This window comes from Vipera berus (assembly GCF_964194415.1).
Source record: "Vipera berus genome assembly, chromosome: 16".
NCBI lineage: Eukaryota > Metazoa > Chordata > Lepidosauria > Squamata > Viperidae > Vipera > Vipera berus.
The window spans coordinates 6,796,672-6,819,927 of NC_138219.1; the positions used below are offsets into that span (position 1 = coordinate 6,796,672).

At 46.1% G+C, this 23,256-nt stretch overlaps 1 protein-coding gene and 1 long non-coding RNA gene across 4 annotated transcripts; both read right to left on the minus strand.

Moving 5' to 3' along the window:
- Positions 1 to 1,288: 1,288 nt before the first annotated feature.
- On the minus strand, positions 1,289 to 23,241 carry SLC3A2 (solute carrier family 3 member 2). Of its 3 annotated transcripts, XM_081340450.1 has the most exons (11): positions 23,048 to 23,241; positions 21,799 to 21,964; positions 12,419 to 12,871; positions 8,714 to 8,887; positions 6,599 to 6,699; positions 5,480 to 5,548; positions 5,130 to 5,194; positions 4,458 to 4,662; positions 3,788 to 3,931; positions 3,508 to 3,618; positions 1,289 to 2,450 (listed from the first exon to the last, which is right to left on the minus strand). In XM_081340450.1, exons 2-11 carry the CDS (start codon positions 21,899 to 21,901, stop codon positions 2,106 to 2,108), a joined length of 1,770 nt encoding a protein of 589 aa, XP_081196576.1. In that variant the 5' UTR covers positions 21,902 to 21,964; positions 23,048 to 23,241; the 3' UTR covers positions 1,289 to 2,105. The 3 variants fall into 3 exon arrangements, with proteins under 3 accessions (XP_081196576.1, XP_081196577.1, XP_081196575.1); XM_081340451.1 differs by lacking the exons at positions 21,799 to 21,964; positions 23,048 to 23,241 and adding an exon at positions 13,429 to 13,506; XM_081340449.1 differs by lacking the exons at positions 21,799 to 21,964; positions 23,048 to 23,241 and adding an exon at positions 13,169 to 13,364.
- LOC308675297 lies at positions 15,078 to 20,896 on the minus strand. Its single transcript, XR_014028098.1, has 2 exons — positions 20,010 to 20,896; positions 15,078 to 19,905 (listed from the first exon to the last, which is right to left on the minus strand). It is a non-coding gene; the product is annotated as an uncharacterized lncRNA (long non-coding RNA).
- Positions 23,242 to 23,256: the final 15 nt, after the last annotated feature.

The following is a 23,256-nucleotide window of genomic DNA, read 5'->3' on the forward strand; positions in this document are numbered from 1 at the left end:
TCGAGGGGGGTGGGGCTGCTTAAAGGTCGATCGAAGCAAAGGGCGGAGCTAGGCTTCGAAGGAAGTCCGACCCGGAAGACGGAAATACTATCGGCTATCAATAAAAGGCAGGGAGATTTAAAGGGGAAGCCGCCCAAAGGAACAGGGCGGCTATTAAAGGGGAGGGGTATATTTAAGGTGGATACCCTGAATCTCCCAAGAATTCTGGGAGTTCAATTCCACCACTCTTCAATTTGCAAAAGGCTGCTTACAAAAGAAGACAGCCCATAATGCTCTTTGGGTGGGGAAAAAAATGGCCTGGCTTATTTTAAATGCTTAAAAAGGTAAAGGTAAAGGTTCCTCCCGCACGTGCGTGCTAGTCGTTTCCGACTCTAGGGGCCGGTGCTCATCTCCGTCTCCGTGGTCATGTGGACGGCATGACTAGACACCAAAGGCGCACAGAACGCTGTGACCTTCCCACCGGAGTGGTCCCTGTTTTTCTACTTGCATTTTTACGTGCTTTCGAACTGCTAGGTTGGCAGAAGCTGGGACGCGTAACAGGCGCTCACTCTGCTACGCAGCACTCGGGATTCGACCCGCCAAACTGCCGACCGTCTGATCGACAAGCTCAGCGTCCTAACCCTCCTATTTTATCTATCGGCATCCTAAATTGCTGCATTTGATTCCAATTTCATTTTAACATGTATTTTATGCCTGTTTAACTAATTCCATTCTAAATGGTTCTTGCTGCATTTTAGGGTAAGGTGTGTTTGGAACTCTGCACCTTGATATGGCCTGCGGGCTAATCAATAAAGATTATTATTATGATAAATGCCGAGCAATAATTCAACTAAGTATTTAAAGCAGTCACTGAAGCATACATTAGTTTGTCCAACAGGATCTCGCGAAAAAATGCGAGCAGAGCGATGGTTCACAACCGCTAGGAATTAAGATGGGTGAACTTCATTTCCCAGAATTCCCCCATCCAGCATGCATGCAGGGGGGCTGGGGAATTCTGAGATTTGAAGTCCCCTCAGCTTGTAATGATTGAAAGTTGAGAAAGACTGCACCGGAGCAACCCAACATATTTCAGGATGTGCGATGGGTGGGATACATCGGACGAAGGAAGGAAGGAAGGAAGGAAGGAAGGAAAGAAAGAAAGAAAAACTAGGAGGGAGAAAGGGAAGGAAGGAAAACCCAGTAAGTTGGAAGGGACCTTGGAGGTCATCTAGTCCAACCCCCTGCTCAGGCAGGAAACCCTATACCATATCTTTAGACTCTGCCCTACTCAACAGAAACCAGATGAGTCTGAAAGCTAAGAGAGAGATTTATTAAAACTGGTTCCACCCACACACAAAAAAGAAGCTTGCTCACTTTGTTAGGCTTAGGCCGATAGAACATCTTCAAGGGGGCCAGACACATTACAGGACAAAATTCACACTAGCGATCAGGAAAGATCAACCCAAACTCAAAATGGGCTGGGCAAAGCAACTGGGGGAAGTGTATCCATGGTCCCCCTTGCCCAAAGCATTTATAGATGTGGCAGCACTGGACCAACACAAAGTTTCACTCTGGATCAGCCTATTTCAACTTTGGCCATTTAAAGATGAGTGTGGACGTCAACTCCCAAGAATTCCCCAGCCAGCATTGCTGGATGGGGAATTCTGGGAGTTGAAGTCCACCCACCTTAAGTTGAGAAGCAATGCTAATGTAGTCCATCGTTTCATTGAGCCCCATCACCTCCAGCCCGAGAAAATGGAGGTTCACATCTCCCTCTGTCTCCGAGATGGTGCGCTGACCTGCTAATATCAAATTTTATGGAAAAATACAGGCAGATCCAGGAATGTTGATGGAACAGAGGTGACTTCGGCCCACTTCAGCCTCTACCTGTGGTTGGGAACCACCTAGACTTTCTTCTGGCCGGCTGGTTGTGGGAACTGGAATCTGGGGTCTAGAAAGGCTGAGCTATGGGGTAAGAGAGACAGGTGGGATATGGAAGAAGGACATGAGTAAGTTCAGGAGAGGCATCTGAAGCCATCCTTGGCTGGAGTGTCTTCTCTTTTGAGGAACTGCGGGCAACTCCTTCTGACAATGGATGGGCCAGACCATGCCAGGAAGAAGACCAACTAGGCCACATAGGGGAAGCTGAGGAGAAGGCCTTCTGAGGGATGGAGCTTGAGGTTCTGCAAATCCAGCTGCTTCTCCTCCCGGCTGGCATGGGTGATGAGCTCCACGTCCACTTTGGGTGGGAGATGAGAGTGAACGAGGGAGACCAAGCACTCCTGATCGGCGAAGTTGAGCACCACCAGGAATCGCTTGTTCTGGTCCCAGATCCGAAGGTAGGAGAAGACCGCTGGGTTCGAGCTTTGCACCAGGTCGAAGTCGCCGTGCAGAAGGGAGCGTTCCTTCGTTCGAAGCTCGCTCAGTTCTTGGAAGAAGCTCAGGATGGACCCCTTGTGGCCCTGCTGGGCCTGGAAAAAGAAAAACAGAGGCGGAAATCAACCATTTTTTTATTTTTTATTTTTTATTTTTATTCCATTTATATCCCGCCCTTCTCCGAAGACTCAGGACGGCTTACAAACTAGCTTGCGTGCACCTAGTGTCACCTAGAAGCCACGCCGAGTCAAGCTGCCTTTTGCAATCGACCGACGGGGATGTTGTCAACGCCAGTGGTGTTCAAGGGATGCTCCAGATGTTTTGAGATTGACTCAAAAAGCACCCATCGCTATTGGGACTATCTTTGATCTCCTTTGCCCCGGCCGTTTGACTTCTATTTGCAGGCCTTTGTATTTTGTTATCTTCTCCTGTTCTTTCTTTTCTATTCTGCCACATCCAAACTTTTCTCTCTTTCTTGTTGACAATTGTTAAGTCTGGGGTTGTCACTGCACGTTGTTTTTTTTTCTTACTTCGTCCGAAAAGCTCAATTCTAATTGTACACTTCCTTCTGTTCTGCACCTGTGTTGATAACCTATCTGGTAACCATAGTGAATGTCATGCGGTCTAGCTATGTTATGAGTTAGTTTTGCGGTGTGCGCAAGCGTACAAAGTTTTGTCTTTACATTTCTCCTTTTAACTGTCTGATGAGAGAGGATGTAGTCAGTTAGCTTTCTTTGTTTATATATATATTTTTCTTTTGTGATTAAAGGTTTTTAATAGAATATGCGTCGGGCTTTATTTCCTTCACCCACACGCGTTATGCATCATCTGAAGCACGGTCCATCGCCCTCTGATAGGAATTATTCCTTGACAGGGGTGTCATGCGGCAGGCGACTGTTTGAATTCTAAAGTCCCAAAGCACATTAGCTTCTTCGTTCTCAATGACTTTTTCTATTTTATGATTATTATTATTATTATAATAAAGCTAAGAGAGGTGAACTGGCTCAAGGTCACCCAGCCGGCTTTTATGCCCAAGGCAGGACTACAACTCACATTCTCCGCTTTCTACCCTCTGGCCTGAATCTCCGCCCTAAATTTTGGTCGTTCCTTTCACCTGGAGCAATTAGCTTCCCTCCCACAACATTTTCTTACCTGCACAGTGACGTTGCTGGCCTCAGATTCAGCCCCCTGCTGCGCCCCCTGCGAGAATCCGTAATTCGGCGAGTTGTCCCACTGCATGCGTGTGATGTTGGATGACGCAGGCTGGAGGAGATATTAAAGAGGATTGTTTCTGGTAGAACCCCCACCCCACCCCACCCCCAGTGCAAAATCATCAAGCAGACCAACCTCCCCACCCCACGTCGCCCTAACCTTGTCGCCTGGCATCCTACAACACCCCCTCTCACCTCCCAGCTTCTGAGGCTGATCTTACCTGCCCCAGTGTGTCCCGCAGGCCAATTTCATCTCCGTAATCCGTAAAGGGCGTCCCGGGCAAAGTGTAAAGGAGTAGATGGTGGAGGCGAAGCAGCTGTTCCCCCACAGATTGGACCAAATGTCCAAAATCGGGTCTAGCCATCTGCAGAGGGCGGGGGGGAAGAAAGAAAGAAAAGAACAAAAAAGAGACCGGGATGCTGAGTTACGCAACACGTGTTCGTGTCAGTGTTTCAAAAGCCTGTATAAAACTTAAGGTAGGGAAGCAAGGGCCACAAAGGGAATTAGCATCGGTGCTGGTGGCGTTACCTATTTTGGGTCATGAAATATCTCCAAGAAAACCACCCAGCTCAGAGAGTAACAAGGGCCCCACATTATTCCTCCTCTTCCTCCTCCCTGCAAACCCCCCTCCCTTCTAGCACTGAGGATGTTACCTAGTTTGGTCATGAAATGTTTGCAAGAAAACCACCAAGCTTGGAGAGCCCCATAGACCCCCCCCCCAGTCCTCCTCCTCCTCCCTTCTAGCACTGATGATGTTACCTAGCTGGGTCATAAAATGTCTGCAGGAAAAGTCTTAAGCTCAGAAAGCAACAAAGACCCCACATTTCAAACCTAAGCTACAACTATTCTCCTTGAAACATCTCCGTTCGATCCCAAAGCTTGAAACCTACGCTCCAGCCGGGCCATCGGCTTCCAGCTTCTTGGATATAATCCTCGATCAGTTTCTGGGCAGTGTGTCCCAGTGTGGTGTCGTCCTGATCAGGTTTCACCAGCTCCTGGAGGTACTGGCTGGTGAGCACGTCCACCCCCGAGGTTTCGTTCAGGAGCGAGAAAATCCCTCGCGGGTCTCTAAGACCAGTCGTGGCAATCAGGACCCTGTAAGGAGAAGGTAACAGGTGACTCTTGATTTACAACCAGAATTTCCATTGTTAAGTGGAAAAGAAAAAAAGAAAAGGAAGGAAGGAAGGAAGGAAGGAAGGAAGGAAGGAAGGAAGGAAGGAAGGAAGGAAGGAAGGAAGGAAGGAAAAAGAAAGGAAGGGAAGGGAAGGAGTAGGAAGTAAGGAAAGGAAAGGAGGAGAAAGAAAGAAAGTAGTAGGAAGTAAGGAAAGGAAAGGGAAGGAGGGAGGGAAGGAAGGAAGTAATATAGGAAAGAAAGGGAAGAAGGGAGGGAAGGAAGCAATAAAGGAAAGAAAGGAGGGAAGGGAGAGAGAGAGAGAAAGAGAGAGAGAGAAAGAAAGAAAGAAAGAAAGAAAGAAAGAAAGAAAGAAAGAAAGAAAGAAAGAAAGAAAGAAAGAAAGAAAGAAAGAACGGTTGTTAAGAGAGCATTGCCTATTTTCACCCACCTGGCCTGTTCATCAATGCTCTCTTGTTCCGTTAAGTTCTTCCACTCGCTCAAGAGTTGGGAATCCTGTCAAATAAACGCAATTGAGGGGTGTTGGTTGAGACTGGAGTCCCCCTCCCCAGGTTTTAGCACCCCTGTACTATTCTCCTTGCAAGGGACCTCCCCTTTCCCCCAAAACAGCGACCCCTGTCAATTGGCTTGCCAGTCTGCAACTGTGCAAGCCGTTGCAAGGGCGATGAAATTAAAAGGGGCAGCAGCAGTCAAGCCCAGGCTAAACCAGGCTTCCCCCCCCCCGCTTGCTAACATCTGGTACCAGACGGAAAGGGGGCTGAGGAGGGGCGACCAGCTTACATTTAAATGCTCGACGCTTCCGATTTGGATCCCAGACACTCCTTCCCTCAGCCAAAACTGGATTGCTTCCTGTAGGGTGGATGGCAAGAACAGAACGAGACAAGTTAGTAGTCCTCAGTGATCCCCCAGTACGCTCCCCCCCTTAAACCGAGCTGTGACAGTTGGATTGACTTCCCCTCCAATCTTGGCCAATTAAGTTTGGGTCAAGAAAAATAATATATATCGGGTTTTAATTGAGCCGCACCAGCAAAGATAATCCCCAGCTTCAAACAGCTTCCCAAGATTCTAGTCCTTGGCTCACGACCACACCCGGCACCAGAATTTCAATTGCTAAGCAAGGCGGTTGATAAGTGCCCAGTTTTACGACCTTTTTTTTTTGGTCAGGGCTGTTAAGAAGGTCATGGCAGTTCTTAAGTGAATCCCAGGGTCACTAAGCGAATCTGGCTTCCCTCACTGACGTGGCTTGTCGGACGTTGGCTGGGAAGGTCACAAATGGTGATCCGGTGATTCCGAAACCCTGCGACCATTGTCAATGCATGCTGGCTTGGCAAGGGTCCGAATTTCGATCACATGACTGTGGGGAATGCTACGATGTCATAAGTGTGAGTACCGGTCATAAGTCACTTTTTTAGTCACGAATGCACGGTTGTAAACAGAGATCTCCTTGTATTAACTACACAGTCCCTGATTAGATCCTCCTCATAATTTTCTAGTTGTTTCCCCCCCCCCAATTGGGAAACCCTCTTTCCCTCACTTAAGGTAAAGGTAAAGGTTCCCCTGCACATGCGTGCTAGTCGTTTCCGACTCTAGGGGCCGGTGCTCATCTCCGTTTCAAAGCCGAAGAGCCAGCGCTTGTCCGAGGACGTCTCCGTGGTCATGTGGCCGGCATGACTAGACGCCAGAGGTGCATGGAACGCTGTTACCTTCCCACCGTAGTGGTTCCTATTTTTCTACTTGCATTTTTACGTGCTTTCGAACTGCTAGGTTGGCAGAAGCTGGGACGCGTAACAGGCGCTCACTCTGCTACGCGGCACTCGGGATTCGACCCGCCAAACTGCAGACCTTCTGATCGACAAGCTCAGCGTCCTAACTCACTGAGCCACCGCGTCCCTCACTTACTTTCATTTTATTCTGGAAATCACCCTTAAGCCACACATCTTGGCTAAACCAGGGTAACTGGCCACGATAGTTAGGCGTCAGGTCCAGGATAACCTTTAAACCTGAAAAAGAGAGATATTTTACCTCACAACAACAACAAAAACTCTGTGCAGGTCGTCCTTGACTTACGACCGCAACTGAGCCCAACATTTTCGTTGGTTAGCGGGATGGTTGTTAAGTGAGTTTTGCCCCATTATACGCCCTTCCTTGCCGCAGTTGTTAAGTGCGTCACTGCAAGTCGTTAAGTTAGTAACACGGTTGTTACGTGAATCTCATAAATTTCCCCCATTTGTCGCAAAAGGAGATCACGTGAACCCGGTACACAGCGACCGTCATAAATACGAGTCAGTCGCCAAGCGTTTGAATTTTGATCACCTGACCCTGGGGTATGCCGCGACGGTTGTTATGTGTGAAAAACATAACATAAGTCCTATTTTCTAGTGCCGTTGTTAACTTTGAATGGTCACTAAACAAACTTCCTGTAGAGTTACATTCACTGTATTTGCACCTAACATTAAGCTCTGTTTTATTTTAGACACAGTTCGGTGTACAAGCCAAAATCTGCGTCATAAACAAAAGTCACACCTGCTTCAACCAATTCTTGTTTTAACTTTTATTTCCATTCGATTTTTTGGGCAGAGCCAAAACAGGGGGGAAAAAACAAAGATTTCAGGTTGAAATCTAGCCTACATTTAGGAATGAGTCAACCGACAAAGCGTTGCTTAAAATATATTTAAATTAAATTCAAAGTATATTTACATAGCCTTAGTTGTGAAATATATAGGCCCTACATTTCCTTTTAACGTCTTCAGAACCCACAAGACATCTCAGGCTGTTTGAGAAATGAGACAAATACTGTCAACAGGAAGGGAATTAAAGATTTTTTTTTCGTGAAATTGCATAACAAGTGCAACCTCCAAAATATTCTTCCTTCTTTTGGGAAAAAAAATTTGTTTTGTCTTGTAAGGGACAAAACAAATGTTATTTGGGCGTGGTGGTACTTAAACAGTGTTAACTGGAGATTATTATTCTTATTACAATTCCTTGCACAGTCAGCCAGATATTTAGACTGGATTATTATTATTAATTAAACTTGTATGGCATCCAATTCTCAACAACTCTAGCCAGTTTGCATCAAAGAAATTACAATTAAACAAATAAAAGATAAAGATATGTTGAGGCTGTATTAACACAATGAGTTAGCTAACTAAAATCTTTAAAGATAGCCAAAAAAAAAAAGATTTTATGTCAACATTAAGCTCTGGATTCTAAAAGGCTCATGTTAACCAACTTAAGGGTGCTTAAATTGTGGAACTAAAGGTGCTCTGGACAGTGAGATGGGCAGCAGATAAATTGAATAATATATATATTATATATATATTATATATAATAATATATATATATTATAATATATATATATATTATAATAGATAGATAGATAGATAGATAGATAGCAAGGTAATCTAAATAGTTAACAAGCATTTAACACACACACACATACACACACACACACACACACACACACACATATATATATGTATATATGTATATATATATATATAATAAAAATAAAAATAAAGTTAAGGGTACTCTTGATAAACAGCTGCCTGGAGCATTATTTATTTGTTGCAGCCTATCTTGCCATAGGGCTACTGTAGGCAGATTAAAATATTTTAAAGTATTTCATTACACAGTAACAGTTCTTGTCTTAAGGTCTGTGCTTTACTGTTACTTGTTGCTCACTCTTACTAAAAAGAAACAAAGAGAAAAGAGAAAAAATTGCCAAAAAATAGATTCTTACCTTTATTTTACATCAATCAGTTTGCAATATTGGTACATATTTGGTAGATATTTAGGCCCCCTTAGAAAGTGTGTGTGTGTATGTGTGTGTATATACACATACACACAAATGTTTAAATACATTATATTAGAAAACATAATGTATTTAAATATATTTTCCCACTTTTGTTCTTTGCAGCCTGTGTATGTACACACACACACACACACACTAATGTTTAAATACATTATGTTAGGAAAAAAATAATGTATCTATATAATTCTATTTTTCCCACTTACTTTTCTTCTTTGCAGCCTGCAAAACATCCCGGAAATCTTGCAAGGTGCCCAGTTTGGGATCCACGTCTTGGAGGTTGGTGCTGTACGGCTGATCCTCGGGGTTCACGTGCAGAGGCCCGATGACAAAACCTTTTACTTTCAGCTTGCTTAAATAGCCCATCCTCTCTTTCACCCCTGAAAAGAGAAAAGGGAAGCCAAGTTTACCGCGAGGCCAAAAAAGAAAAGAAATCACATCTTCAGGCCTCTCTTTAGTGCCCAAGGCAAGTCTTCTGAAAATTTGTGCAGGTGGTTCTCGACAATTGAGCCCCAAAATTTCATTGCTAAGGGAGGAGATTGCTAAATGAGTTTTGCCCCATCTTATGGCCATTCGTGCCACAGTTGTTAAGTGAATCGCTGCAGGCAGAGAAGAAATCTTAGTTCCTGGCCAGCATCCCAGATTCTGCCCTGCAAACTGTGGGTGCAAACATGCGTGCCAAACGCTTTGTCTAATCTTTGCTCAAGGTTACCCATGGCCAGCCTGAATGAACAATTCAGGGCTGTAGGGCTTTTTTTTTTACTTTTTAATCCTTTAACTTGCTCCACTGAAGCGTTTCGTGGCTGCCGTGATCCGCATTTAATCCGAACGGAAACGGAGCGGAGAATTTATTCAGCAAGCCAACTTGGAAAAGAAAAGATTTATTTTGCTGTCGCTCTCTCTCTCTCTCTCTCCCGGCAATCTATAAACGGTGCCGTCCTTGTCTGTGTTCCCCAGCAAACCTGCCCCAAATTAGCCCAATTTTGTGAGAGGAAATTGTGCAGCCTTTTAACTGTGGATCCAGGATGTGCTAAACTAACCGGAGGGGTGGGGGGAATTAAATTTGAAAGAGGGCCTAGTAATTAAAAAGAGATTCCGTCTTTCCTATCCTTTTGCAAGTTTGCCCTTTTGGCAAAATATTTCAAACACGCCACCCCCCCATCTCATTAATCAAGAGCATACCGGGAGTCCTCGACTTACAGCCAGGATTGAGTCAAACAGGTCCCTTGCTAAGTGAGACGGCGCTTAAGTGAGTTTTGCCCTGTTTTATGACCTTTCCCCCCCCCCCACTGCCGTTAAGTTAATAACCCGATTGTTAAATGAATCTGGCTTCCCCATCGTCTTTGCTCGTTGCAAAAACGGACCCCGCAACCCTGGGATACTGCGACCGTCGTAAATACGAGTCAGTCGCCCAGTGCCTGAACGTTGACGACGTGACCCTGGGGATGCTGCAAACGGTCGTAAGGGTGAAAAATGGTCAAGAGTCCCCTTTTTCCCCCAGAGTTGTTGTAACTTCCAACAGGCAGCCAATGAATGGGTGTGACTCAAGGACAACCTGTACTATAATTGGGACTATGTGGGCAAGGGAACTCCCAGGGCAGATGTGGCAATTTTTGTTTTCAGAGCTACGAGGGGACAGGGGGAGAACATCGCGAACAAAAGACAGGGGAAACCAATTGCATAAACCAATTTTCCCAGCCTCTGCACCCGAAGCGGGCGTGCTGTGAATTGCTTGAGCAGGTTAACTGCTTGAGTGTAGTTGCACAATCGCAATCCGGGGGAGGCAGTGAGGATTTTTTTTTATTATTTTTTTTTAGAGGACCAAGAGAGAAATCCGGCTGCCAATTGCGTCCTTTGGAAGGCACAGCAGAGGGTGACTTTGCACCCCGCGTTGGGGTTGGGCTAGATGACCTCCCAGAACCCCATCAAGCTTAACATTCTGTAAGGGCTTGGCTCCTGAGAAATGCATCAATCCAGACTCGCTGCCTCAAATCTCAGCCGCCTTCCTTTGCCATCCTCCAGTCGAAATGTCTACTCGTACGACTGTGGCTATTATCAAGTTTGGGCTGGTTTGAGTTTGGCATTCGGCGTTGGGTGTGGCACCCATCATCCCAAACGCCTCCACGTCAATCCCACAAGCCCTAACCCAATATGGGTCAGTGGTTAATGAGCTCCGGGCAAAATGAGTGGGCAAGGCATCAACCGTTCTTCATTCTCAGCCCGGCCTACTTCGCAAGATTGTTGTGGGCGTCCAATGGGGACAAGAGGCCTCCCATTTCCTTGTTTTTGTTTTGAACCTCTTATGCCCAGGGTCAACCTTTGTAACAGCGGCAACAAGGATGCTCTGTATTACAAGGATGTTACAAAGAGGCTTAATTAAAAACAATAGGAACTCAAGTTTTCGGTCCTCATGACTGCAAAAACAAGCTGGGGGAAAAAATGTGGACAATGAACTTTTGCTGTGGGGGGGGGGGTTTACAGTAAAATATATAATCTCATCGAGATCTAAACAGTGAGCAATTGTTTTATTTTTAATGCCACCACTGCGCTTGCTGCTGCCTGCATTCTCCTTGCTGTGGAATATTTCTCTTTTGGAAGGTTGAAACTCTGCAAAGTCGGGGACACCACTAGAGGGCGAGTGGGAACTTCCAGAGAAACTGACTAGTTAGTCCCTGCACAAAATCAGCAACTGTTTGTGGAGTTTCACAAGATCGGAGCAAATTCCCGGAAAAATTTGGGCCAAGGGTCAAAGGACATCAATCCAGCAGAAAAGTGTCTTAGAAATTCAAGGAACAGAGGAAGGGAAGGGAAGAAAGGAGGGAAGGAAGGAAGGAAGGAAGGAAGGAAGGAAGGAAGGAAGGAAGGAAGGAAGGAGGGAAGGAGGGAAGGAAGGAAAGTAAGACAAAGACGATAAAAGGCAAAAGTCAGAGAGAGAAAGAAAGAATTAAAGACGATTAAAGAAAAAAGACAGAGAGAGGGACAGACAAAGACAATGAAAGACAACAAAGGCCGGAAACCAAAGACAAACAGACAGACAGACAGGAAGGCAACAAACGAAAGAAAGGAAGAGAAGACAAAAAAAAAGATTCAAGACAGAAAGACAATGAACGGAAGAAAGCAAAACGAAACAAAGGGATGAAAGAGAGGAAAGAAAAAAAAGCAAAAGAAAAAAAGGAAAGAAGTGTGTGTGTGTGTGTGTGTGAGTGGGGGGAATAAAGACAGAGGAGGAGAGGAGACTCGCAGCCCTTCACCCAACCAGCCGGGAGCTGACTCAGCTTTTGCACTGACGTCAAAGAGCTGATGAAACACTACTCAGCAGTTACTACAGGAAAAGCCCTAGCTGGCTAAAACTGGCTTTTGAGCAGGGCGGCCGGGCGGCTGGCATGGCTTTCCTTCAAGTTGGGGGGGGGGAAGGGAGCGGGGGGGCGATCTCCCCCAACCATCCAAGCCCCCCCCCCAACACCAGCAATGTCTAGTCCCCAAATTACACACACACACACACACACACACCCCGGAGAATCTCCAGCTTCCCTTTCTTTAAAATCCACTGGCCTTGGAGCAGACTCTGGAGTAGGCTGGATATATTTGGTGGGGGTGGGGGTGGGGAGAGGAGAAAGGAGGGATCCAAGGCGAAGAAGAGCTTGAACGGATCCACCACCTGTCGTGAGCGGGGAAGTGGAAGCGCCCCCAAATTAAGCACCCCCCAAACTTAAAAGTGGTCATTTAGGGTTAAGGGAGAGCTCCTCCGGTCTTGATTTGACCTTCTTTGATTGCAGAAAGATCCTGGGAGCTTTCAGGAATTCCAAGCCAGGAGATCCCTTTCGCCAGGAGCTGGAGGGATCTCCACCCCACCCAGGAAGCAAAGCCGGAGAGGCAGAGAGAGCACCGCCATCCCCAAACTCCACACTCACCTGCCAGGTCACCCGTGCCGTCGCTGCCCGAATCTTGGAAGCCTTCCACCTGCAGGATCCGGTAGATCCCTCCTTTCTGCCACCAGTCCTGCTTGGGGAGATCTTTGCAGCGGGGGGCCTGGACGATGATGACGATGGCCCCCGCCAGCATGCCCAGCCAGCCCAGCCAGAAGAGGACCAGCAGAGCCCAACGGGTTCGGACCCAGGCGGGGGTGCCGGCCACCTGGAGCAGCTGCTCCTTGGACAAGCCGGTGAATTTGGCTGCCATCTCGGCCTCCTCTTCCTCCTCCTCCATCTTCACCTTCACCACCCCGTTCTTCTCGCCCAGGCTGGCCGGAGAGCCGGCGTGGGGCGAGGAGGCGTTCATGGGCTGCTTCTCGGGGTCCATCTCGTTCAGCTCCACGTCCTTCATGTCCAGCTCGGGAGGCACGCCGGGGGAGCTCATGCTGTCACCTGCGGAAAGGAGACCCCAAGGTGAAGCCTTCCGAGGGTCTTTAGTCTTTCTGCCTGCGGGGAGAATCCCGAGAAGCTAGCCTTCTCCCTACAGGGGAGACCTTGCGCTAAGGATAGGTGGAGCAACCTGGGTCTAGAGTCTAGATCCTTAGAGAGCCTGAGAAGCTAGTCTTCGCCCTTTGGGGAGGAGCTGAGAAGCTAGTTTTCTGAGTGAGGGGGTAGCCTTAAAACGAGATTTCTCACTCTGGGGAGACACTGTGTTAAGGATAGGTGTAGCGACGCTGGTCTAGACCTTACCAGAGTCGGTGGTCTCCCTGCCTGGCTGGGCCTGATCGCAAATCCCATCCTCCTGGCGGCTGGGGAATATGGGCAGGGGAGCCCCACGTGGCCCGTGGGAACAAGGCAGCAATCTCGCAGCGGGGGGGGGTGTGTGTTCAGAGAGATGCATTTTTAATCTCTTTTAGGTGACTCGATCCCTTTGCAAGGAGGAATTGGGGGTCGCCCCTCTACCTCCCATCATCCCCAGCCAGCCTCGCTTGGCCCCTGCCAAGCGCTACCTGGAACAAAGCTGCTTCGACCTGGAGATCCGCGGGGAATCCAGTTAGATCTGATCTGAGAACTCGATCCAGCCGGCCGGCAGCTCAAGTAGAGTCAGAGGGAGCCTCCGCCCCCGATCCGCCTCTAGGGCTGCCTTAAGGTGGATCGGATCCCCGCCGGTCGAGGCTTTCTCCCACGCTCTGCCCAGGAAGAAGAACGGGAGCCACTAGATTTCCAGGTAGACTTCAATGGGATGGGGAGGCTCTGCCAGACCCCCCCACCGGCCCAAAGACACCAGGCATCACTGGGCCATTGCGACTGCATTAGCGCTGTCCAAGGTGCCAAACGTTGGTGTTGGCGACCTGGGCAGAGGGTAGACTGCCCCTAGACATGGAGGCTTTATGTCGGCAGAGCTAGCCCCTTACGAATGCTTTCCATTCTTTTTGGGGCAAGGGGCGATGTACGAAGGGGGTGACTCGCCTGCCGATCGCTTCAACCCATGGCAGAGATAATGCCAGTGCCCCCGTGGGTGCTAGCTAGCTAGGAACTTTGGGAACTGTAGTCCCCGGGGCAACAGATGGGGTGGGGAGGCCGCTCAAGGCGTTTGAACCAGGGATCTCCAAACTTGGCCACTTGGAAGACTTCAGTTCCCAGAATTCCCCAGTCGCAACTTGGCAACTTTTTAAGACTTGCGGACTTCAGTTCCCAGAATTCCCCAGCCAGCTGGTTGGGGGATTCTGGGAGTTGAAGTCCACCCCTCTTAAAAGTGGGCAAGGTTGAGAAACACGACTCAAGAGAAAATAAACCTTGACACCTTCACAGCATTCAAGTCCTCCTGATCTTGCCGCTGTGCTCAAGTTTCATTTTTTTTTAAGAAACACACCAGAAATGGGTGTGTTGCAGTGTGCATGTGTGTTTGTGTCAGGGCTGCATCAAGCGCCACTTCTGGGGTGGGGGGGGATCAAAGGAGCAAACATCCTCTTTGGACAATTGCAAGAAGTGATCTATTGAGCTTTCCATGGCGGCTTTGCCAAGAGTCTGCGGGACGCTTTTGTGAGTTCGGTGAAGAAAGCGGACCCCCATCGACAATAACAACAACCCCAAAGGCCCTAAAAATGCAAGAGGCCTGGAATCTGGGGGCAGGAGGTAGACTGCCCCTCTCCGTGGAAGTTCCAGCTCTCTGTCACACACCCGGAATTTTTTAACAGAATATGATTTAGAAGGGAACTTGGAGGTCATCTAGTGCAACCCCAAACGCAGCACCCTTCCAGACAAATGGCTTAAGAAAAACCACAACTTCTTGTGGCAAGCTGTTTCACTGGTTAATTGTTCTGACTTGTCAGGAAATTCCTCCCTTTAATTCCAGGTTGCTTCTCTCCTGGATTAGTTTCCAACCGTTGCTTCTTGTCCTGCCTTCAGGCGCTTTGGAGAATAGCTTGACTCCCTCTTCTTTGGGGCAGCCCCTGAGAGATTGGAAGGCAGCTATCATGTCCCCCCTCGTCCATTAAACTAGACATACCCAATTCTTCGTGTTTTAGCCTCCAGCCCCGTAATCATCTTTGTTGCTCTTCTCTGCACTCTTTCTCTGCATCTGTTTTATATTGTGGCGACAAAAACTGGATGCAGTATTCCAGATGTGGCCTTACCAAGGCATTATAAACACTCTTTCTTTCTTTCTTTCTTTCTTTCTTTCATTCTTTCTTTCTTCTTTCTTTCTTTCTTTCTTTCTTTCTTTCTTTCTTTCTCTCTCTCTCTCTCTCTCTCTCTCTCTCTCTCTCTCTCTCTCTCTCTCTCTCTCTTTCTCTCTTTCTTTTCCTTTTCTTTGTCTCTCTCTTCCCCTCAATCTTTGCAAGGACCTCAGTTTGGCGACTTCTCTTAGCCCAAATAAAAATATCTGCTGTCATTCTGATTCCTCCACCTTAAAAGCAGCCTGGGCCTTATTAGCCCAACTTTACAAAAACCCGCCCTCCCCTTTCCCCTCTCCGCTCCAAAGCAGATAAACAACTTTTAGACAAACAAAGAAGGAACCTAGCTTTCTTGGCTTCCCTAAAACATCTGGCCAGCTAATTCCTGTCTGATCTGGATCAACAACCCCCGCTTTCAACTCTTTGTGCTACGGGTTTAATAATAATAATAATAACCAGCGTTGCAACTGGTTTGGGCAATTGTTTTAAAAAGGACCATTGTGTGGAGAAGCTGACTCCCAGTTTGTTTATTCCTCTGGCCCAGAGAAATGGACTTCAGCTCCCAGAATCCCCCAGCTAGCCTTTGTTTAGCGATGGTTTGAAGTTAAGGCGAGGCTGGGAAAACGTGGTTTAGAGCTGATCCTCGTACTTCCGACAGTGGCACCATGATCATGGGATCAAAATTCAGCATGTATTTACGCTGTTTGCGGAGTGTCCCGGGATCATGTGATCCCCGTTTGCCAGCCGGCTTCCAACAAGCAGTCGGTGGGGGAAGGGGGGACTCGCTGAAGGACACGATTCACTTAAGGGCAGCAGTGATCCTCTTAACGACCAGAGCAAAAAAAAAAGGTTTTACAATTGGGCTCGGCTCACTTAATGACTGTCTCACTTAGCCATGGATGTTCTTGTCTCAATTAGGGTTTCCTGCCTGAGCAGGGGGTTGGACTAGATGACCTCCAAGGTCCCTTCCAACATTATTATTACTACTACTACTACAAACACTACGACTACTGTTCTTTTATTCTTTAAACATGAACCTCAGTCAACTGAACGTTCAGTTTGACTGGCGCTGTTGTTGTTATTATTATCATTGTCATAACTTGAGGACTACCTGTATGCCACTTCTCAAATATGTACAGATTTCATTGCGGCACAGCAGAAAAACCGAGGATTTCAACCCTGACAAAATCTACAGCATTTTAATCTGATATCAAAGCAGTGGGATCAAAATCCTCAAATCTGCCTATTACACACACACACACACACACACACACACACACAGAGTTTCCTAACTGCCTGGTGCAGATAAGCCACATTCAATGTTTACCTGCTCAATGTTTGTCTCCTAACAAACAGAGCAGGAAGGTGGATTAAACAAGGCCAGGGGCTGGTTTAGGACCCTGAAAATGTGCTTTCCCCAAACACAGGAGATCTCTTTCTCTCCCCCACCACCCCACCTCCCTTCGCGTGTTTACACCGTGTGCTCGCATCCGATTCCAAGAATCCCTTTTCCTTGTGGAGTTAAAAGCCAGAGCTGAGCTGGATCTTGGCCAGGGCTGGGGGAAAAATTAACTGACATTGCAGCTTCGTGTTTATCTGCTTTCAGATGGAAGATAACAGCCCCACAGCTGGGGTGGCTGGAATTCGCCCAAAACTCCCCAACAAAACTTGTCAACAGCCTGCCCGCCCCGCCCCCCCAGACATCTGCAGGGGTCTGGGAACTGAAATGTGGGTGAAAACATGCCCTGGACTTTGGAGTTTTCCTCTAGGTCAGGAATCTGCCCTTTCCCATTTAGGAGAGTTTTCTGATCAGAGGACTATTGAAAAACATGTTATTTTGGAAAGTTTTGAAGCAGTAGGAATCAATTCTTCCAGCAAAAGAGAAGCTGGTTAATATTACAGCCTCAACCATTTTAAAAAACTATTTTTCTTTCTTTCTTTCTTTTTCTTTCTTTTTTCTTTCTCTCTCTCTCTCTTTCTCTCTTCCTTCCAGATAAACAAAACAAGTTCCTAGCCCTCATCACAGCAGGGATAAACTTGAAACTGAAGAGGTCTGGGCTACGATTTTTAGAGATCAAAGAGCAGATTTACTTAATGGCCCTGTTGCTTCCCCCCCCCACACCTCAAGTCCCAGAATTCCCCAGGCATCATGCTTTAAGATGGGTGGACTTCAAGTCCCAGAATTCCCCAGCCAGCTTGATTGAAGGTGGGTGGACCTCAACTCTCAGAATTCCCCAGCCAGCAGGTGAGCTGGGGAATTCTGGGACTTGAAGTCCACCTATCCTAAAAGTTGCCAAGGACGAGAAGCCCTCCTCTAACGGGGTAAATTTCATATTTGCAGGCCGTGCTCCTTACAGATCCCAGCAGGAATCGCCTCCCAGCAGCCATCCCGAGCATGGGATTCTCAGGAGACAAACAGCCTCCGAGAACTTTCCCTCTAGCCAAAACACGAGACCAGTTCTCAGAATCTAAAATAAAATAAAATAAAATAAACAATCAGGACAGCTGTGAAGCTGCCTCCCCCTTTTTGAAAAAGCTCCAGGGGTTGGAAAACTAGACACAAACAGGTCCACCTGATGAGAAACAAGACAATTTAGGTGGGACAGAAAGATTTTAAAATGTTTTTAAATTTTAATTTATTAATTTTAATTATTTTATTGGGGCTGTTAGTTTAATTCTTTTTAACTTTTGCATTGCTGCATTTTTATGGTTGTTAGCCGCCCTGAGTCCTTCGGGAGATAGGGCGGCATATAAGTCCCAAAAATAAATAAATAAATAAATAAATAAATAAATAAATAAATTTAAAGGACCGGTCGGTCCCTAACTGGGAAAACTCTAGGAAGGCCTCTGATTCAGCAAAGAGATTGCAAAGGGAGATGAATTGAATGAACCAGCCTGCGCATCTCTCCAAGCCACAATCTGATTAAATCAGAGTTAGCTGGGCGAGTCCCAACTTAGCAGGATGTGCCAAGCCTGGTTTATAAACAGCTTTTTTCTTTTTTCCTTTTAAGTGGTCTGTTGGGCTGTTTACATGAAAAACTCTCTGGAGTTCTCACTTTCTTTTTTGCAATTATCCAGAATTACTTTGCTTTCTTCCCTGGCAATTTATTATTTTCTTTTAAAAGAAGTACATTATTAATGCACGAGTTCACAATGTATTTTTGCCCCTGAAAAGGACAAGTTTCATCCTGTTTAAGTGTAGACTTAATAGATTGGTGTACAGAGTTTTGCTCATCATTAAAAGGGGGCAAAACATCGTGAAAGGGGGAAAAACTCACTTAACAAATGTCTCCCTTAGCAACAGAAAGTTTGGGTGTCATCGTGACCAACCTGTATAATATTTCCTGAATATTAACTGCAGAGGATTCAACGGTAAGAGCTATATTTATCGACCGGATTTTGTTGCTACTGGCTGCAGTGAATAAAATTAACTGGGAAAGGTCAATGACTCAAATAAAGATCTCCTATTTCTAGGAAGCTTGAAAAGATCACGCATGGATCTCAGGCTGCATCGAGACGTCAACACCAACGAGGACTAGGGAAGAGATCCTTTTTCAAAGTCAATTTGGGGGAAGATCACTTGGGTGAGATTGCTGGGAGGAAAGTTGGGACACAGTGCAAAAGGGTCATGTGTAAAATGAGTATCTTTGGCTAGATGTCCAGATTGGACAACTGGAGAGGGATCCATTTTAGAGTCCTCGGTTTACGACAATCCGGACTGGCATGTGTTGCTAAGCGAGACGTTCCGATTCCTACTGATTTTGTGACCTTTTTTGGCCATGTTTGTTAACCGAATCCCGTGGTCGTTTAAGCAAAGCTTGACTTTTCCCCCTTGATTTTTGCCGGTCGGAAGCCGGCTAGGAAGATCACAAATGGCGATTCTGAGATCCCGAGACGTGCTGGTTTTCCCAAGCGCCCAAATTTTGATCAGGCGACTCTGGGATACGGCGATGGTCGTGACCGGTTGTAAATCACTTTTTTCAGTGGCGCTGTAACTCTGGGTGCTAAACAAATAGTTATAAATTGTAGTACTGAATACTGTTCTCGGATCCCGGGACATCAGGATTCCTAGCACCAGACAGTACAAGATTTTCTTACGCAAGGCAGCTGTCTGGATTCCCCAGAAGGTGATCTTCACCGGATCTTTTTTTAACGGCCAAATCCAGACCTGTCCGTCTGCCAAGCAAACAGACAGAGCTGAGCTGGGCTCACCAACAGAGACAGAAAACCACATTTTTCTAGGCACAAGGATGTTAAGGTTTGGCCTGACTCACGACGGAGGAGGGAGGGTGCCCGCTGAGAGGACCGAACTTGCTGAGGTGGCTAAATTGACTTCTTTGATTAGAGATGACAATTATCTGCCTTTATTGCCTATTGCCAACCCTTTGTAGGCTTTCCATAAAACAGGAAAAAAAAATCAACTTGTGGTTTATGTTTCTAATGATTAGACAGGTTTATGGATAGAAGAGAGATTATGTTGTAAGAAGTAAAAGTATAATTGTACTTAGAACTGCAATAAAGAATTTTTTTCCTATTTTTTTTCTTTTCCTTTCTTCGTTTTTAGTCTCTCCTTCCTTCCATACTTCCCGTCTTTTCTCTCACAGTACTTGCTTTTTTTTTAACCTTCCTTCCCATCTTTTCTCACGTGCAACTGTTTCCTTCCTTCCTTCCCTTCTCCTCTCGCCAGACTGTCTCTCAATTTCTTTCCTTCCCTCCTTCCCTCGTTTATCTTTCTCTACTACATCAGCTCTCATTTTCCTTCCTTCCTTCCTTCCTTCCCTCCCCTCTTCTTCACTTCCCTCCTTCCTTCATCTTTTTCTCCCTTTTCTGCACCAGGTCTTAATTTCCTTCCTTCCTTCCTTCCTTCCTTCCTTCCTTCCTTCCTTCCCTCTTCTTCACTTCCCTCCTTCCTTCACCTTTTTCTCCCTTTTCTGCACCAGGTCTTAATTTCCTTCCTTCCTTCCTTCCTTCCTTCCTTCCTTCCTTCCTTCCTTCCTTCCTTCCTTCCTTTCCCATCTCTCCCCAGACTGTCTCTCAATTTCCTTCCTTTCCTCCTTCCCCCTCTTCCCTCGTTTATCTTTTTCTAGTATATCAGCTCTCATCTTCCTTCCTTCCTTCTTCCCCTCCCCTTTCCTCCCCCTTCCTCTTTCTCCTCTAAGCTGGCATTGCTTTTTAATGTTCTGTTTAATAATCTTAAAATAAAATCTTGGATCGGACCCTCCCCCACAAATCAACCAAGGCAGCATGACGCCAGCAGGACTCTGCCCTCCTCCATCAAAGGTGAGACCAGCGATATCCCTTAAGAACTCTAAGTCCTGCGAAAGCTCGCCTTTCAGATAAGGAAAGCAAACTCTCAGCAAATCCAGAGAGAAACGAGAGATATGAGAAGAAGGGGGGGGGGAAGAGAAAGAAACAATGGATAAGGGAGAGACCGGGAAGGTAAATAGGTGGAGAAAGAAAGTTAAGATAGAAAGAGAAGTAGATTTAAACTCCTTGTCAAAAAAAGGTCAGAGCTTGTCAAAAATGCAAAGGAACTGTGTCTCCTTAAAAACCACAAAGGCCCCAGAAAATCTTTATTAAATGCATTATTTTTATCCCATTTATATCTCGCCCTTCTCCGAAGACTCAGGGCGGCTTACAATCGAAGAAGCACAAATCAATGTGCTTAGCAATAGCCTTCATTCTATGTATATGCCCCCTCCCTCTATAAATTTAGATAATTCCATAAAGCCAGGCTCAGTTTTCTAATGGACCTTAGTCTTTTAGAGCTGGCAGCTTGAATCAATTTCACCAAGGAAGGCAAGTTATATCTAAGTATTGTAATATTTAGATAAATTACATATTATTTGCACTACGCTGTGCTAAATCTAATAAAGCCACCCTCAGAATTGACAAAATCCCCATCGCTCAATTGCAACAGAGGCCAAGGGCCGTCCGCGGTTTGCAACCGCCGGCTATTCTTAGGTTTTCAGGGTTATTCCACTGCTTCTCCTTGTGGCATTTAATGGAATCTTCCCTTTATTTTATTCCCCACAACCTTGTGAGGTAGGCCAGGTTCAGAGAGAAAGTCTGCTGCAAATTCATCCGGGAGGAAGCTTCACCTCTTAAAATTCTCATTTTTGCTCCCTTAGAATCGTAACGATCTCAATCAAAATAAAAAATAAAAAAATAGAGGTGCTACAGAAAAGAGGTGGAAGTGCCAAAAAAAGAAGAAGCAGAAATTGGGATATTTTTTTTTGGAGGGGGGCAAGAATGGAGATCCAATTTCTGTATCTAAACTACCTTGGGTGCAAAAAACCAACTTTGTTTGTATGGGCAAGCCTGACGGTCTCCTGGCATAAGCCTACCTTGTCAGGCTGTTGTGCAGGTGACAACTCATTCTGCCTCTCACTTGTATAAAAGGACCCAAACCCCCCCCCCACCCCCAACATAAGAAAGGAAAAACTGCCGTTTTGCAGCAAGAGACGGACGGCGTATAAATTCAATATACTGGCTTAGGTAATGCATATGCCTCCATCTTGCAGCTGGAGGCAGCCAAAGAAATAAATGAATAGAAAGAAGCCGGAATGTTTCTTACCTTGGATTCCCCAACCCAGCCCTTTGGACTGCCATGCCCATCCTCCCCAGCTTCAAAGATGCAAAATAAATATTTCTAAAACATAACGTAATGGTTGCCAAAAAAAAAAAGAGCCTGAAACGGCTTACCTCGGCTTCCTTGCTGCCCCGTCTCTCTTTCAGGGTCCGACCCCCCGCGAACCATGGTTGGGGTCTCCCCACCACCCAGCTCTGCAGTCCCTGGAGCCGCCATTTTGGATGTCTCTCCCTGCCAAGACTGAGGTTGCCGTGGCAACGGCAGCTGCAAGCAAGGATTCTGAAGAGTGGAGGAGGAGGAGGAGGAGGATTAAAGCAGATCCCTTCTCTTGGCTATAGATAGATCAAAGAGGCTGGCGGCAGGTTTTCCCTCTTGTTATTCCCAAAATAATCCAGCCTTGCTGGTAACAGAATGGGGGGCTTTATTTTTATTTTTTCAACCTCTCCGGCTACAAAAAAATTGCAGGCATTTTGAGGTGCGCTATGAGCCCATCCAAATGCCTGGACTTGGATGGGGCGATTCGGATGGTCGGAAGAATGAAATGTAAATTTGGCTTTCAAAGCTTTGGGGGCCCAGAGCTGAAACGTGGGGGCTCAGCTTTGCCTCTGGGTGGGGGTGACCTAATGGTGTTGCTGAGGGAGGAAGGGAGAAAAAAGGAGAGAAAGAAAGAAAATGTAGAAGGACAATTAAATAGATGATAGACAGATGATAGATGACTAGAGGGATAGATAGATAGATAGATAGATAGATAGATAGATAGATAGATAGATAGATAGATAGATAGATAGATAGATAGATAGATAGATAGATAGATAGATAGATAGATGGTAGGTAGGTAGATGATTGAGAGAGAGAGACAGAGACAGAAAGATAGATGATAGACGATAGATAATAGATTCATATGACAGATAAAGAAATTAGATAGACATTCATATGACAGATAGATAAGAGACAGATAGATATAGCTAGATAGCTAGGCAGGCAGGCAAGCAGGCAGATGGATAGATGGATAGATGGATAGATAGATAGATAGATAGATAGATAGATAGATAGATAGATAGATAGATAGATAGATAGATAGATAGATAGATAGATAGATATAGACAGATGGAAAGATAGACATAGAGGGGTAATTAGAATGATATAGAGAGAATGAAGTAGCTGATAGAATTAAATAGACACAGAGAGAGATTAGACATAGATAGAGGGATGGATGGGTGGATGTATAAAGGTAGGAGACAGAAGACAGTCCCCACCACCACCTTTAGTGACAAGACACATATTTGGAAGGGAAAAAAAGAGGCTTTCTATATTTTTTACACCCAGTCTTGACACTGCTGGGCAAAATGTATAGACATTCACCTATCAATTCATATCTAAGTCCCTACCACCCTGGGTGACGAGACCACACACGTATTTGAAACCAGAGGCTCTCTTTCTGTATTTTCAACAACCAAGATGGAGTACAATTCGAGTAAAAGAGCGTCGTTCTCTCCTTCTTAGCCGCCCTGCCTTCCTGTTTTTGGAGTCTTTCTTTTCTTAATTTAAAGAAGAGGAGAAGGGTGAGGATG